Source organism: Lutra lutra, chromosome 5, assembly GCF_902655055.1.
Source record: "Lutra lutra chromosome 5, mLutLut1.2, whole genome shotgun sequence".
Taxonomy (NCBI): Eukaryota; Metazoa; Chordata; class Mammalia; order Carnivora; family Mustelidae; genus Lutra; species Lutra lutra.
This window is the reverse complement of record NC_062282.1, coordinates 50,254,085-50,269,538: the sequence shown is the minus strand read 5'-3', so window position 1 is coordinate 50,269,538 and position 15,454 is coordinate 50,254,085. Positions and strand designations below refer to the sequence as shown.

Sequence of the window (15,454 nt, the reverse complement as noted above, 5' to 3'; positions counted from 1 at the left end):
AGAATAGAATAAGTAAACCTGCAAATTAAAGAGGAAGCATATACAATTTGGGCCGTCTCTGCATTCAGCCAACAGCATACTTTGGAATTTAGCTAAAGATACGCTTAGGTATCCGCATTAGGGTAACAGTCCCTTAATGTAGATGGATGTTGGGTCTGCATTTCCATCTACTGACTACAGATTTTTTCCTTTTCTCCTTTTCTGCGAGAGCCATTAATGTTGTCAAAGCGAGGGGCTCTGCCAAATCAAGTCATTTTGGAATAAAGGATGAAACACACTTGAAATCCTCAATCTCCTCATTTAATATTTAATAGATTTAATTGCATCTGGTATTGAGAAGTCTCTGTATCACGGGTTACATTTCTCTTCAAAGTGTCACGCACACAGACACACATGCGGGCCAACTCTCTTTGCCAAGTAGCATCTAGATATGCTAGTGGATGGGGCAATAAATGCAGACCAATAACAAAACAAAATGAAGACCCTAATAAACAATAAAATGCTTAACTGCATAAAGCAATTACTGAAAAAAAAATTAAGGAAGGCAGAAATAAACTAGTAATTCAAGAGCTTTATTTGTTTGTTTATTTGTATTCGAGAGCTATGCTTATTTATTTGTTTATTAGCTGACTAGGGGTCCGTGGTGAAGTTAGCATTCTGAAAGGGAAATTTGCACAAGCTTCGCACACCATCACAGTTATTGGTTCCAGGCATCCAGTTGGAAGGTTGGTAAACCCAGAAGAGATTCCTATCCCGTCCAGGGTGAAGATATAGAGGGTCAGTCTCCCCACTAGGGACAAACTTGCTTGCCCTCCCTTCTGGCCAGTAGCTACCAGCTGTCTGGATCACAGAATGCAGGTGTTGGTGCTGCTGATCTGGGGGGTAGACCAGAAAGTTGTTATATCAATAAAAAAATGACAGCGAGAACGATTGTCTTGACTTCACACGAAGGGCAAGTATCTGTGCGTTGAGTCCCAGGTAGGAGTACTTAGTGTCCCTGTCATTCTCGGGTATAGGCCTGGTCTCAAGCACAACTTCACCAAAATCAAATAGATAGAGGGATAAGGACCTGAGATTATATGAGGTCAGAGGTACCCCACAGAAACGGGCTGAGCTCATGGGTTTCACAAGTCTCAAACTTTGGGACAATGACAATGAAGTCAGTTCCTTATTTCTGGAAAGATCACCCTTAATATTCATTCCAGGCAAATGAGAGCCTTAAAAACAATCCTATCTTAGAGGGACTGATGCCACACCCAGCTCCTCAGTCAATTTAGCTGGCTAGGTAGCAAGTCCCTGGATTGGAAGTTCCTACGAAAGTTTTACAATAAACTTCAGAACCTGCAGTGATGAGGCTGTTGGGGATTCTGGTGAATGAAAAAACTCTAGCTTGTGGAGAACTGGTGATAACAGTCATTCTTAGAGCAGCAATGAGCATGTCCAGTGCCTGGCACATCGGAAAACAACAAAACACAAGCAGACACGTTCTGCATTTTGCCACAAGTCTGTGAGCAGGAACCACTGCTCTGAGAGGGTAAGAGTCTTAGAGAGGCTAAGTGACTTCTTCAAGGTTGCCCTGAGCGAGAGAGGTGGAATTCAAACAGCTGGAGCTGTGGCCCGTTTGCAAATACTGTAGTACTCTGAATGTTAATCAATTTAACACAACTGCATCTTTCTGTCTTTATTCGGGAGCCAGTAAGGGCTGGTGCCAGCATTTTCACCTCCATTGTAAGCATCAGTTATCTGCTCTGTGGAAATGCTTATTAATCTAGAGATCTGGCTAACAGGATGCTGGAGAAGGAGAGTTTACTTCCTTTCACACGCTATACACAACAGAGATGGCAAATCAGCTCATCTCTATTTTAGTGGAATTTTATCTTGAGATTTAGAAGGGGATTAGAACGTTTCTCAATTTATACATTTTACCAACCGAGGAAGGGTTGTCTCCCCAGCATATTTAAAATACACGAATGGAGAGAAGAGCCAAACAAAGCATGTCTAATGAGACTTCCATAATAGGACCTCAACTGTCACCAATGCCTCATTTTGGTGATAAGGGATGATAAATCTTACACCAGGTCATCTACAGAGCTACCCCAAACAAGTGAGCTATTGATCACAGTACAAGAGATTTCGGAGGCAAAAGTAAGAGCAGCCCCAGGACCCTGCTGATAGCTTCACACACCACTAATTCACCTCAATGGGCAGGCACCTCTGAGCTCAATTAACCCTTATCCCCAAGGCCACCCATAAACCCCGAGGTAAACATGGCTTTCCTGGCCCTTGCTTTCTATCAGTGAAATAGATCATTTCTATCGGAGGCTGAGGCTTGGTTCTAACTTACAAATTCACCTTGCTGTAAAGAGCCTGATGCTACTGGTGTGAGTGAGAAGGCACTTGAACCTTGTAACACTGATGTGGCAAATCTGAGAATTTTAAACTGCTAAGGGCATCCGTGATTTCTTCTGCCTTCCGTGGTTAGCAGAAGGAAATGTAAATGCTCTGGATTGTCTGTGCACAGAACGTTAGCTGTTAAATATCTACTGGAGGCTGAACCATTTCTTTGCTTCCTTCCTTCCTTCTTTCATTCATTCATTCTTTCTCCCCCCACCCCTCCCACCCCCAATCCTTCCCTCTCTTTTTCTTCTCACCACGACCATTGTTCAGAAGCAAATTGGAAATCTGGTAATCAGGCCCTGACTCACGGTGTAGTATTAGAGTCCTGAGCCAAAGTTCAACACCCTGAAATGAAATTTAAACCAATTAATCTGTTAGATTTTTATCGCTTGTCCGTGTTTTCTCAGCAATTCCCCCAGCACGTGGCCTTTGATCAACTCTCATACAAACGCTAAAATGTGTGCCTGCTGCTAGCAAGATGGGAATGACATTAACATGGGTACTCATAAAACAATCAGAGCAGAGAAGCCCTCAAACAGGCAGGGCATGGTAATATTTAATAAAAGCACACACATAATCTTCAGAATTAGCATTTTGTGCCTTGCAGTACCTTTGGGAGAAGAGCTTTTATTTGTGGAGTGATCATTATTATAACAAAGAAGAGCTACCTAATAATTTCCACTTTAACTCTGCAATGTGCCACGAGCATTTCAGAGCCATTATGCTAAACTGTGGTAGGGTAATCATGTTATTGTCATAGTTTGAAGGAAAGAAAATCTCCTCTACTTTGGTGGCTGTTGGGGGTGGGGGAAGAGGTGGAAAAAAAAAAAAAGAAAAAAAACATCAACTTCAACTTTAATTTTTAATGAGTTTTAGAACCAGGAATTGGCTCTCTGTCCTTGTGGTTACCTAGAGTGTGAAAATTCACTGGTGAGGAAGGAAGAATCTTTTATTAATTAAATCAAGACTTGGCTGGTGAAAGTGGCTTTTATTCAATCAAATCCTCTCCCCTCCCCAATTTCATAATATTTTCATAGAGATAGGATTGTATTGATTATTACAGTCCTGGGCTCAATTGAATCATTTATAAATCTTCGCACCTTCAAATTCTACTGAACACATCCACTGTGGCTGTTAAAAATGATCTCTCCTTGTCTTCTTCCTTTCCGTTTCTCTTTGGCTCTCCTGAATGAAAGAAAAAGCAAGTCCTTGGCTGCTTCAGATGTGGTCTGGGCTTTCTCAGAGTAAAGCTTACCCAAAAAGAAGAGAGAAGGAGAGGTTCAGGATTTGTTAGTCAGCACCGCTGGACAATTTCTTTTTTTTTTAATTAGTGTCCATTTGTTCTAAATAGTACAACCTTTATCTCTTACAGACTTAAATGCTCTGTTATTTAATTCTTATTATGAAAACGTATTACCTTCACACATGCTCACTGAAAACATTCAAACCATACCGCTTTCTACAGAGTAAAATTTAATGGTCTCTCTCCCCCTCAACCCCATTCCAACCACGTGGCTGTTTCATATGGACCCACTGGGGACAGTGGGTGTACTTCCTTCCAGACTTTCATTCACATAACTATATACACACAAACACAGGTGTATATACAAACTCCTGTATGTCATTTTTTAAGTAAACAGGATCACACTGTTCATTAGACTACAAATTGTTTTTTTACTTACTAATATACTTTGACATTTTTCCATGTCAGTTTATAGAAGTCTTTCCCATCCATTCTAATGACACTCCTAATATTCTGAAGTGTGGATATACCATAATTTATTTAGCCACTTTCTAATTAGAGGCACCTAGACTTGAATATTTTTACTGTTAATACTGCAGTGAACTTTTGGGTACCTATAGTTTTAGGTACATTTGCAAGTATTTCCTGGGCTGCTTTTAATCTGGCAGGTTTGTTTGTGACTAGGATAAAGGTGTAAAACGGTGGCCTGAGAGTTAAAAATATTTTGCCTACAGCCTATACGTTGAAAAAAAAATTAAATCAGTTGCCAGCATTTAAAGATTGGAAAATTCACATAAAAATCTGGTTCCCAGCTTCTTTCAAAAGATCAGAAGCCCTGACCACACTGGGCCTGCATTTGTGTGGGGGAATGAGTGGCTAGATCTTCCCCAATTCCTAATGTCAGGGTCACCCATCTCATGTTTGTTCTGAGACTTGGAGCTGCTGTATTCATTTGTGTTTTCTGCCTTGGCCTGTATGGACCTGTGAGTTTTTAACAACCACTCCTGGGCCCCCTCTGTTAGCTAGTCACAGTGTCTTCTACCTTGTGTTATTGACGTTTTAGAGTTCTTCATTTGGGGGAAACTATCCCATGCATTGTTGACTAGTTAGCATCTTTGACTTCCAGGCGCTAAATGCCAGTAACATACCTTCCCCATCTCTCTGTCTCTCAGTGGCACAGCCCATGAGTCCTTTACATATTTTCCAAACTTCCCAGTGGGGAAATACCACAGAGCTTCCTCTTAAGACTTCTATGACACACAAATGTATAGAACCACCTATAGAATGCTTTGAAGCCCAACTTTAGAAAGGTGTGCATGACTTCCTTGTTCTAGGAATGGCATCTAATCTCTAAGCAAGGATAACGGATGGTTGAATGTGGAGGTAGGATGATCGAGGGGTGTGTCACTCTTTTCTCGAAGTACTTCCTTCAAGGGTTCTTTTCTCCAAAAAGCTAAGAAGGTGGTGTCACATAGTGTCTCCTCAGCAGCTTATCTCTGGAAGCTTGAAGATCTTTCTTTCCTCTGGCTAGTTGATAGTTAACTTTGTGGTTGGTTCCTCACAGAATTTGAAAACATTATCACTTTCTTTAGGAAGTGTGTGAAAGCACACATACACACACACACACACACACACACACACACACTTACATGCCTTCTTTATTCTACAAACAACAAATGGAAAGAAGTAGAGGGGATCAAGGCTAAAAGCAGCTTGACCATGCTATCAGAACATCCTACTATAGGAGAGTCTCTCAAAGATAAATCAACACCATTCTGCCTTCTTTGTACTCTGATAAGTAAGCCTGGAGGAGTCCCTTCTTATCTAAAGAAATATCTAAAGGAAGACACTTACCTAAAGAAATTTGCATTATTACAAAAACAAAATTTTAAAAAATTAAAGCTCATGCAGATAATAAACATCAAGTCTCTATTGTTGTTTATGAGGGTAGTCACAGGGTCAGCATTTAATGATGCCATTGGATTTCACACTTCGCCATTAGGCTGGACTCCTTGAAGACAAGTTCAGTTAAACCAAGATCCTGTTCTCAGAAGTATCTGGAGATAGGGTGCTCTTTCTACTCTACATTAGCAACTGAGGCCTCTGAGTTAGAAATTAAGAATTGAGATTTTGAGACATTAACTAGAATGTTTCCAAACTGCTTTTATGTTAGGAATTCTATGTAGTTGTTCAATGTACTTGACTTCTCTTATACATTTCTTGAAATCATGCATCATACTCTGCCATTGGTTTGGGAATACTCAATCATGTATTTAAACATCTTTACTTTCAAAGAAAAATTCTGCTTAAGAAAAAGTCCTATGCCTGTGGAGCATTGATCACAACTTTTATGTCTGTTAAAAATTGGACAAGAATTTTCAAGTCATGAATCACTTACATTTTCTTGATTAATTATTTTGTTTTGGGGCAAAAGTGAAGGAGAGAAAAGGCATCTGAACTGTCCAGTTTTAGTTGTAAATGCATTACTATGAGTTTAGCCAACATGAAATGTTTAGTTTGGATATTTCCTAATTTCTCTGTGCTATTTTATAAGATGAATTTAAATCAAAATCAAACCCATTCTACTTGTTTGTGTGGTGGCACGTGAACAATGGTCCCACCGGGCTGGGCTTAATATTTTCTTTTCTTCTTGCAAAAGTTAAAGCATGACATGTTGCCAAATTTGACAAAGTCCAATAGTTTTTTTCCAGCTTTTTTCCCGTTAAAATTAACTGGTGCTCTCATTGGCTTCAATACTTGGAAAGTCAGTGTTGGATACTTAATAAACTTTTTATTAAAGAGAAGGGTCTCGTTTCCTCTCCTTGCGCAATATCTCCCTTGCTTTAGAATTTTGCTTTGTTCTTGTTCATAAAAGTAATAATGAGAACAACAACATGGCATCGTGGAGTTAAAAATCCTTGGTGTCCTCTGAGACATTTCAAAAACATAATCCTACAATTATGTTTATGCCTAGCAATTCTGTTGAAATTTTGCCATTCTCACCAGGCAAGCCACCTCCAGTCTGTTTAGAATCATGGTATTTGCAAATTATTTCCCATCTCCAAGGGCCATTTGTAATGGAAAGAAAAGAGATATGAAATTTTTTTAAAAGTCCATTCTAGAGTTTTATGCCTGGGAATGGCAACAAAGCAAAGGTCATGGGACTTTCTGTGGTTCAGCCCTGACTCAGATGTTTGGTTACATAATTTACCCTGAGTGACCTGCAGACTTTACATCTATAAAATGGGATCCATGACATTTGTTGAAAAAATCCTAATGATTTCTAATGAGGAACGTGACTGTGTTAGTGTTACAGATAGAAGGCATGGAGCAAGAATACTTTCTTGCTCTGGCCTCCTTTCTCACTTCCCTTTGGACGGAAATGCTTATCTAAAAATCTATTGATTTTCTTTTCGGGAAGTATGTTTAATTATGAAGCAATTCAATAAGGTTTCCAGTGTGTTCCAAAAAGCCACCCAATTTTTTTTTTTTTATCTTTAGCATCTCATAAATTAAATTTTGCTTCTGTGTTTTATTTTATAAGCTCTCAGGTTTGAAAATGATTGGGTAAAATATATGTATGTCAATAGAAACAATGAAACAGATGCTTTTAAAAACTGAAATTGCACCCTTAGGTTTCAGATCCTAAAGCAGCTAGGAAATGCTGAGATCTTGGGGGACTTTCTGTTAGTGAAAAGATAAAAGATATTTTTTCTTTCTTTTTCTCAAGTCTCCATCATTAAAGTTTGGTTCTAACAGCAGACTCCTTCTCTTTTTCATGTGTGTTGAAAAGCAGCTACTCCCTGTATCAAAGCCATCAGCCCGAGTGAAGGATGGACGACGGGAGGCGCGACTGTGATCATCATAGGGGACAATTTCTTTGATGGGTTACAGGTCATATTCGGTACCATGCTGGTCTGGAGTGAGGTAGGTGTTGTCTGAACATTAATATCTAATAGGTTGGTCTAGTTGAGGATACTGTCTACACTTGAATTTCTAATAGAGTGTGTGTAGAATTTCGTGGTGCCACCCTGGGTGGGCCAGCTCTAGTCTGCAGAACTCCGAGAAACCGGGAGACATGGGTTGGGTATACCTGGAGGCACTACTTTCTACTGGAATGATTTCCATCCTCTGGCCTGTAAGCACCAGAAGAGCTTCTGTTTTGTCATTTGTCCTCTTATGTTAGCCGTGGTGTGGAGGTCCTATTGTGTATTGGGAATTGGAAAGGAGATGCAGAGTCACAAAATATATAGGAAAAGCCCTGTTCAGACTTCAAGAAGATAGTAATCTGTGAACAGTTGTAGATGGGGTCTACTGGAGACCCTTCCTCAAGGAGCACCATTCATGTGATGGTAATAATGCAGCTGTAGGTGGTTCTTGACTGATTTAGGGCTTCTTCATCCAAGAGTGAGTGATTAACCAGTGCAACCTCGAAGAACCAGTGGCTTTTTCCAGCCCTAAGAATTTACAGCTCATGGGCAGCTTAGTATGAAACCCCAACCACATGAAAATGACTCTGTTCTGTGTGTGTAGTGCTTTCTAAGCACTGTGATCATTATTTTGACCTGTCAGTTGACGTGCCTGGCAATAATCAACGTTGGCTCGAGATTATAAAACATAAGCATCACTATTATATAGACGTTGTGGAAAACTTGCCTTTGTTTTCTTTCTGTATTCTGAGCCTAGACTTCTTATCCAGCATGCCCAGAGCCCCTTCTCTTTCACTTGCCCAAAGTTTAGAATAAGACCCATGTTAGGGCTATAAGGTACTGTTGAGCTCATTCACCCTGTTTGTTTTATAAGCAGTTGTGTGAATCTCTAAACTTTATTGGAACTTACTGTATAGTAGGCGCTGTGCTCAGCCCTTGACACAGATCATCTCAATCCTTCCCTCTTAGCACCCTTAGCACGTATCTTTTTTTTTTTTTTTTAAGATTTATTTATTTATTTGACAGACAGAAAGAGATCACAAGTAGGCAGAGTGGCAGGCAGAGAGAGAGGGGGAAGCAGGCTCCCCACCGAGCAGAGCGCCTTGATGCGGGCCTCCATCCCAGGACCCTGAAATCGTGACCTGAATAAAGGCAGAGGCTTAACCCACTGAGCCACCCAGGCACCCAGCACATATCTGTTCTTAATGAAGACACCAAGGTTTAGAGATAAATAGTTACAAACCCCCAAAGCAGCTGCTTGGAGCCCGTGGAGTGTGGATTTTATGTATGTAGCCACACAGAGAAGTCGGTAGCAGAACTGAAGGTAGAACGCAGATTTTTTTATTTCAGTATCTATCTGTCCTCCCATAATACCACTGTTCAGACCATGTAGATATTTTGTGTCTTCTCTCTAGGTGTGCCGCTGGGTAAGCAGAGAGTTAAGGCTAATCATTGAGCATGTTTATCTTCCCAAAGCAGAACCTGTCTTTCTTTTTAAGTCTTCTATGTGCACATCTTATTGCCAGGAACCCACTCTGGCCAGCCCCTTGCCAGCCTGTGCTGCCTTTGGTTTTGTGTTTCCAATGCTCCTAACTAGCGGCATGTGTGTGGCCTGAAAATCAAAGCTCTCACAGAGCTGAATCAGAGATGGGCTTCTCAGTGCATCGAACTGATTGCTGTCTGAGGTGGATGGGCCATCCCAGCATGAAAGGTGAACTGAGCTCCCGCTGCCGACTGTACCCATTCTTTGTCGGGACCATTGGGTTGTAAAATTAGAAGCATCACATACATGTCAGTCTGGTGTCTTTATCCCAGCTGGGGACGGCAGTCCTCACAAGGACAGCTTCTCCCAGATCATGTGGGCTATATATTCATCCCTTTCTGTCTCTCATTCTGTTGCTTATCATGGAAGTTGGAAGAGGGAAGAATAAATATAACATGCACTTCTTGCTCCATATTACTGTAGTCGAAGTGAGGCCTGAGAAGTGGACTCAGATTTGGCGGGAAGTCTTACTAAACCTCTGAGAATAAGGTGGGTTAGTCTGAAACTTCCTTTAAAACTTTGTATCCGAAAGGATGAATCCCCAAGTTTTGTAGCAACATGGACGGGACTGGAAGAGATTATGCTGAGTGAAATAAGTCAAGCAGAGAGAGTCAATTATCATATGGTTTCACTTATTTGTGGAGCAGAACAAATAGCATGGAGGACAAGGGGAGATGGAGAGGAGAAGGGAGTTGAGGGCAATTGGAAGGGGAGGTGAACCATGAGAGACTATGGACTCTGAAAAACGATCTGAGAATTTTGAAGGGGTGGGGGGTGGGAGGTTGGGGGCACCAGGTGGTGGGTATTGTAGAGGGCACGGATTGCATGGAGCACTGGGTGTGGTGCAAAAATAATGAATACTGTTATGCTGAAAAATAAAAAAACTAAAAAAAAAAAAAAAAACAACTTTGTATCCAATCTTTGCCCAACACTATATTGGTTATGGAACAAGGACTTTGACATATCAGGAAATCGTTAATTTGTACCTCTACCCTGTTCCTAGTCAAGGTCCTTGTGTTTCCTCTCGGTTCCCCCATATTCTTGCCCTCTTTTGGGAAAGGTAAGGAAGATTAATTTCTAATTTAGACTTATCCAAATTACTTCAAAGGATCTGTTTCCACATAACAAAACCAATACAAGTCATGAAAAAAAATAACCGAGTAAGGGTATACCTTTGCCCTCCCCTTTCCTCAGGCCCTCCACTGCCCTGGGTCCAGCTAGGAGGTGAGGGTGGGGGATGCATGCCCCTTCTTGGCCCACCACCTCCTGCCCAACTGCTCTCATGTGTGATTATGTCATAAATCAACTCTGATCCTTTCCGGTGGAAACCTACCAGGCAGTTTCCAAAATTAGATATTATTTTAAAATAAGTAAATCCTCTGCTGTAATAGAGGTGGGGAGTCTGAATGGAAGATTTTGATATGGGTTGTTATTTTTTTTTTTTTTTAATTTGACAGAGAGATCACAAGCAGGCAGAGAGGCAGGCAGAGAGAGAGGAGGAAGCAGGCTCCCCGCTGAGCAGAGAGCCCGATGTGGGGCTCGATCCCAGGTCTCTGGGATCATGACCCAAGCCGAAGGCAGTGGCTTAACCCACTGAGCCACCCAGGTGCCCCTGGGTTGTTATTTTTCTTGACATTTCAGAAACATGAGTCTTGCAGAGATGAACTTCTTATAAATATTCTAAACTATTTATATATTTAGATTTCATACAGACATGATTTTCTCTCCCTTTTAGTGAAGGGAGAGAATTTGGTACTGCTTCAATTTCAAAAACCCATTGTATAATACTGAGAAATTAAGAAATAACTCACGTTTATGAAGGGTTTATCATGCATGGGCACTTATGGGTATCACTTTATTTGATCCTCCTGATAGCCCTATATTAGAGCCATATGAGAAAACCAGGCATCAGAGAGGTTAAGAAACTTACCCATTGTCACACAGATAGTGCTAGATATGGCATTTTATACTACAGTGGCTCTTTTTACAAAGGAAATAAATGCCCAAGTTACTGAGAGGGCAAACAGACACATAAGAGAGGGAAAAGGGACAGAAATAGGAGAAAGAAAAAAAACATGCCTAGAAATCCAGGTAATAGAGGAGAGCTAGTAGTAATAGTAACAGTAGTAGTGACTGTGGTGGTTGTTTTTAATCACATAAAATTACATAAATGCATTTCATTTGGTAGAGGCAAAAAATATCCACCAGTTCTGGGCCATTTCTGCAGGCTTCCATTGGATAGAATCAGAACTCAATACTGTGAATATTTAAGAGAGGATATCTGTGAAAGATCTGTGGAAAAAATGTGTAGTATGACCAATACCAGCTAACATTCCCTGAGCACTTGGTTCCTGCCAGGTACCATGCTGAGTATTTGGTATGGCTCTCCTGCGAGCATTGCAACATCTGTCTACCACGTTGTTCTTGTTTTACTGATGAGGAAATTGAGGCTTAAGGAAGTTAAATAAGCCATTCAGTGATCAAAGGGGGGACATGGGATTTGAACCCAGACAGCCTGACTCCAGGGCCTCACCTGAACAGTCTATGATTTAGCCTATGCCACAATTTTTACCTTAGTGTTTTATCACATCAGACTAGGGTGTGATGCTCACCATTGCCATTGATGTCTTGTGCTGTGGTGAGGTGGGGATGGGTATCTTAGCAATTACTATCACCTTCCAGGCTGAGGTAGACTTGGGATGCAGGAGTAAGAGTGATGCCTTCATTTTCTGGTTGTATAGGCTTGTGGATGGAGCCATTGGCTTCTAGGAAGAATTTATCCATATGAAGGATACTTGCCTTGTGTGAGGGGCAGAAGACAACCTCTTCCTTGCCAACATAGAGAACTTAGGTAGGACAGTGAACCTGTTTGGGCCTCATCTCTACATAGGACCCCTATCTATCTGGCTCTTTGTCCCCTGGCCACATGATCTGTGCCACCTCTAGGACCTGGTACTTCTAATTTTAAGTAGACTATTATCTCTTCTCCATTTCCTCACTTTATAGCCCAAAGCACTCAGGAAGCAGGCTGGTGGGCCAGGACAAGCAGATAACATTTTAGATTAGCAGCTGATGCTATTATTTGGAGTCTTTTTTTAGCTCCAGAATTTTAAAAAGAGTGAGAGAAAATAGGGCTGGCTAATTTACCCTCCTCTGTGCTCTTTCCCTACCAACCCAATCTTTTGCAAATGAGTAGTTCAGCTTAGCTCCTTGATTGCCCCCTGAGGGTTGGGAAAAAGAAAGGTAGCACTCCATTGTTCCTCACTCAGGGCTGCCTTCTGTGAGCTCCCAAGTTTGGGGGGGAACTGCCTCGCTTTCCTGTGAATTTGGTTTGCCATCTTTGTTCTTCTTCCTTAGCATTTCTTGCCTTTTCTCCTCTCTGTCTTTCCAGAAAGCAAATTATTATACTGATACCCTTGGGCTTCTTAGCTTGCCTTTACCCGAAAGACTTAACAAATATATATATGTTATAAATAAACCCAGGAAAAATCAACAGGATTGATGTGTGCTCGTGATTAATGTGAGTTGAGTTTTTTCCTCGATCAGAGATATTCTTGGTTGTTTTTGCTTTTCCATCAACATGTGATTTGGAGGGGGGAAGGGCTGCTGCTACTGGTCTGTAGAGCAAATACTTCCTTTAATATCTCCTTGAACCGCTCTAATTGCTAAGCAATGAGTACTGCTTGGCTTGCCTCTTGGTGTCTAGCACTGGTACAGGTACTACGGGTGATCACGATTAGGCTTTATGGACTCTGGTGTTTTATTTGGAAGAGGAACTTGCTCCCATGAAACAAATTGGGGAGTTACATAATATATTTTTATAATCCAGTGTTAAATGACTAGCTTAAAATTCAAAGCAAGGTCCTCGAAGGCACAGAGAATGGTACAGGAAGAAGTACACTGTTCAAATAACCAGCCAAGCTCCTGTGATGTACGGGTGCCTCTCTCTGCTAGGCATTTAGGCTCTGACCATCCTTTGATTTAATCACAGCAGTCTCTGGGAGAATTTATAGAGCTTAAGGTATTTAAGATGCCTGTAAGGAAAGCACAATGGTGAGATTGGTGAGGAGCAGAGATGAAGGGGACTTCAGGCGGACAATCATCCAAGCAAGGGTTTAGACGGCAAGGGTTGGTGGTGGGCAAGGAGCCAGTAGGGACACGTGGGTGTTAACTGCACTCCTTCTATTGCTCAGTCAGAGGATCTAGATTTTAGTTAGTGTTGGCCATCGGGCCTCAGTTTCCCCATCTGAAAATGAGGGACTTACACTAAATCCTCCTTGAAATCAGCTACAATTTTATAATGCCTTTTATCTAGAGTTTATTCCCTTGAGAGTCCCTTCAAAGTAAGAAGCACGAAGTGATGATGGGTAGCAAGTAGCTTCTTTTCTTCCACTATTATTCTTTACTTTTACAACACACTTGCAAGATACCAATATCGTGTTTCTTTGTGAAAGGATTCATCAAAACCGTTTATTTAGCTACAAAATTGGATCTCCCTATAGATATATCATTAGTCTGTATTTCTATGTTCTACACTTCAGGTCCTGGTATCTGATATAAATTGGAGACCTAGACCACAATGTTGGTCTAATTCATTTTCCAGATAGTTCTGTGGAATATACCGATTTTTTTGGATATCAATAGGTATCCCATGGAGGATGGTGGAGGGAGGTTTTTACTGGTAAGTCTGGGAAATGTTGAGTCAAATAAATTCAACTGGTCCTCATTCTAGGACTTTGCAAAAAAGTTTTTGAGATACTAACATGCACTGTGAATGCCTGAGATGAAGTGTACGACACGTCCCAAACTTTTGTGACCACAGAACCTGATACATTGGTGATGGCTGGATTTCATGGTAACGAAGAAAAGCCATGAAAAATCTACTCATGAAGTGATTGGTCTGGGGTAGATGTGAGAAAATCATCTGAAGTATTTGCAGAGTGTTATTCAGATAAGATCTGGAATGTGTAGAGTCATTATTCTTTAATGCTGCAGGCTTTGAACAGAATTTCTCTCATATTTTGCATCTGGTTCTAGTCACTGCACACTTGGCACTAGATGCCACGTGATTTTACAGGACAGTTACATTTAAAGATGGCCGGAACCACTTAGCTCCGATGGAGAAGGCCGTGTCATCACTGTAAGAACCAGTGAGCCGCACACACGGGCTACGTGTCGTCTTTTGCATCCAGATGTTTTCTTCAACTGCATTCCCAGAGATAAGGGGAAGTCCAAAGAAACTGCTGTTGGAGGGTGAGGTGAGGGAGACATGTGGGTGAATACAGTTGGGTGAATAAATGGCAGTTTGGGGGCTGAGAAATGATTTCCTGCTTTAATCCAAAAGCTGGAAAACACAGTTTTAAATGCAGATCCTGACTTCTTTCTTCTTTCCTATCTCTACTTTCCATTCTCATCTATACACATAGCTCAGAGGAAGGATTGTAAATAAAAAATAGCATTTGCTCCTCTGTGACATTAAAAAATGAATGGCTACAACTCATACATGTTCCCACTGGAAGTTTCCCAGGCTTTTTTGTTTGGCCTTGAGTTTTACAGAACCACATGTAGAATCACAAAATTTTGAGGGCTTTGAGGAACCTTTCCAGTCATCGAGTGCAGCTGTTTTTTGGAAATGAAGAAAAAGAGGCTCTAGAGTCATACAGTGACTTGTCCTGGGAATGCATTAGCTGCTTCTTAGTGCCGGGGTCACAGCCCAGTTTTACAGACACCAGCTTCACCCCCCATTTAACTCTCTTTTGCTCCAGTTTTCTCATGGTATTTCTTTAGTCTTTTAATAAATTACCTTATATTTGCTGCACCCTCCCAAATTTTATCCATGATGGCACTGGCATTCTAGTGACTCTTATTTATATCACATTTGTAGGCAATACAGTTCCATTCAAATCAAACATAAAACTAAGAAAGGCAGAAAAAGACATCACAAATATCTCTCAAAATTTCATGATGTCAATATGGTATATCAATGGCTGTGTCATTTATTTTACATATATCGAGGCTTACATGTATACATTTAATTCAAGGTTTCCTACTTGTCCTAAATATGTAAGCTACCAAGTCTGTATGCGACATCTACTTATTGATCACCTGTCGAGTGGAAGATGCTTAATGCAAAATCATAAACTTTATTTGTGAGAAATGAAAGAGACAGTCTGAACTGGTTGCATTAAACTTTGAGTGTGACTTTGAAGAACGCCTTTCAAGCCCAAGTTATTTTATGGGGATTGTTTTTAAATGAGCCAGCATATTTAAAAAACAGATTAAAAATACTCTAATGGCCTCTTTAATATAGTTACATAGTTACAACCATGCTCACCTTATTCC

At 40.9% G+C, this 15,454-nt stretch overlaps 1 protein-coding gene across 1 annotated transcript in view; it reads left to right on the top strand.

Annotated features, from left to right (window-relative positions):
• The window catches only part of EBF1 (EBF transcription factor 1), a 389,084-nt gene that overhangs the window by 281,125 nt on the left and 92,505 nt on the right, over positions 1 to 15,454 (top strand). Inside the window, 1 exon segment of the mRNA XM_047728952.1 lies at positions 7,437 to 7,567. Within this exon segment, the coding sequence (XP_047584908.1) occupies positions 7,437 to 7,567 (131 nt within the window).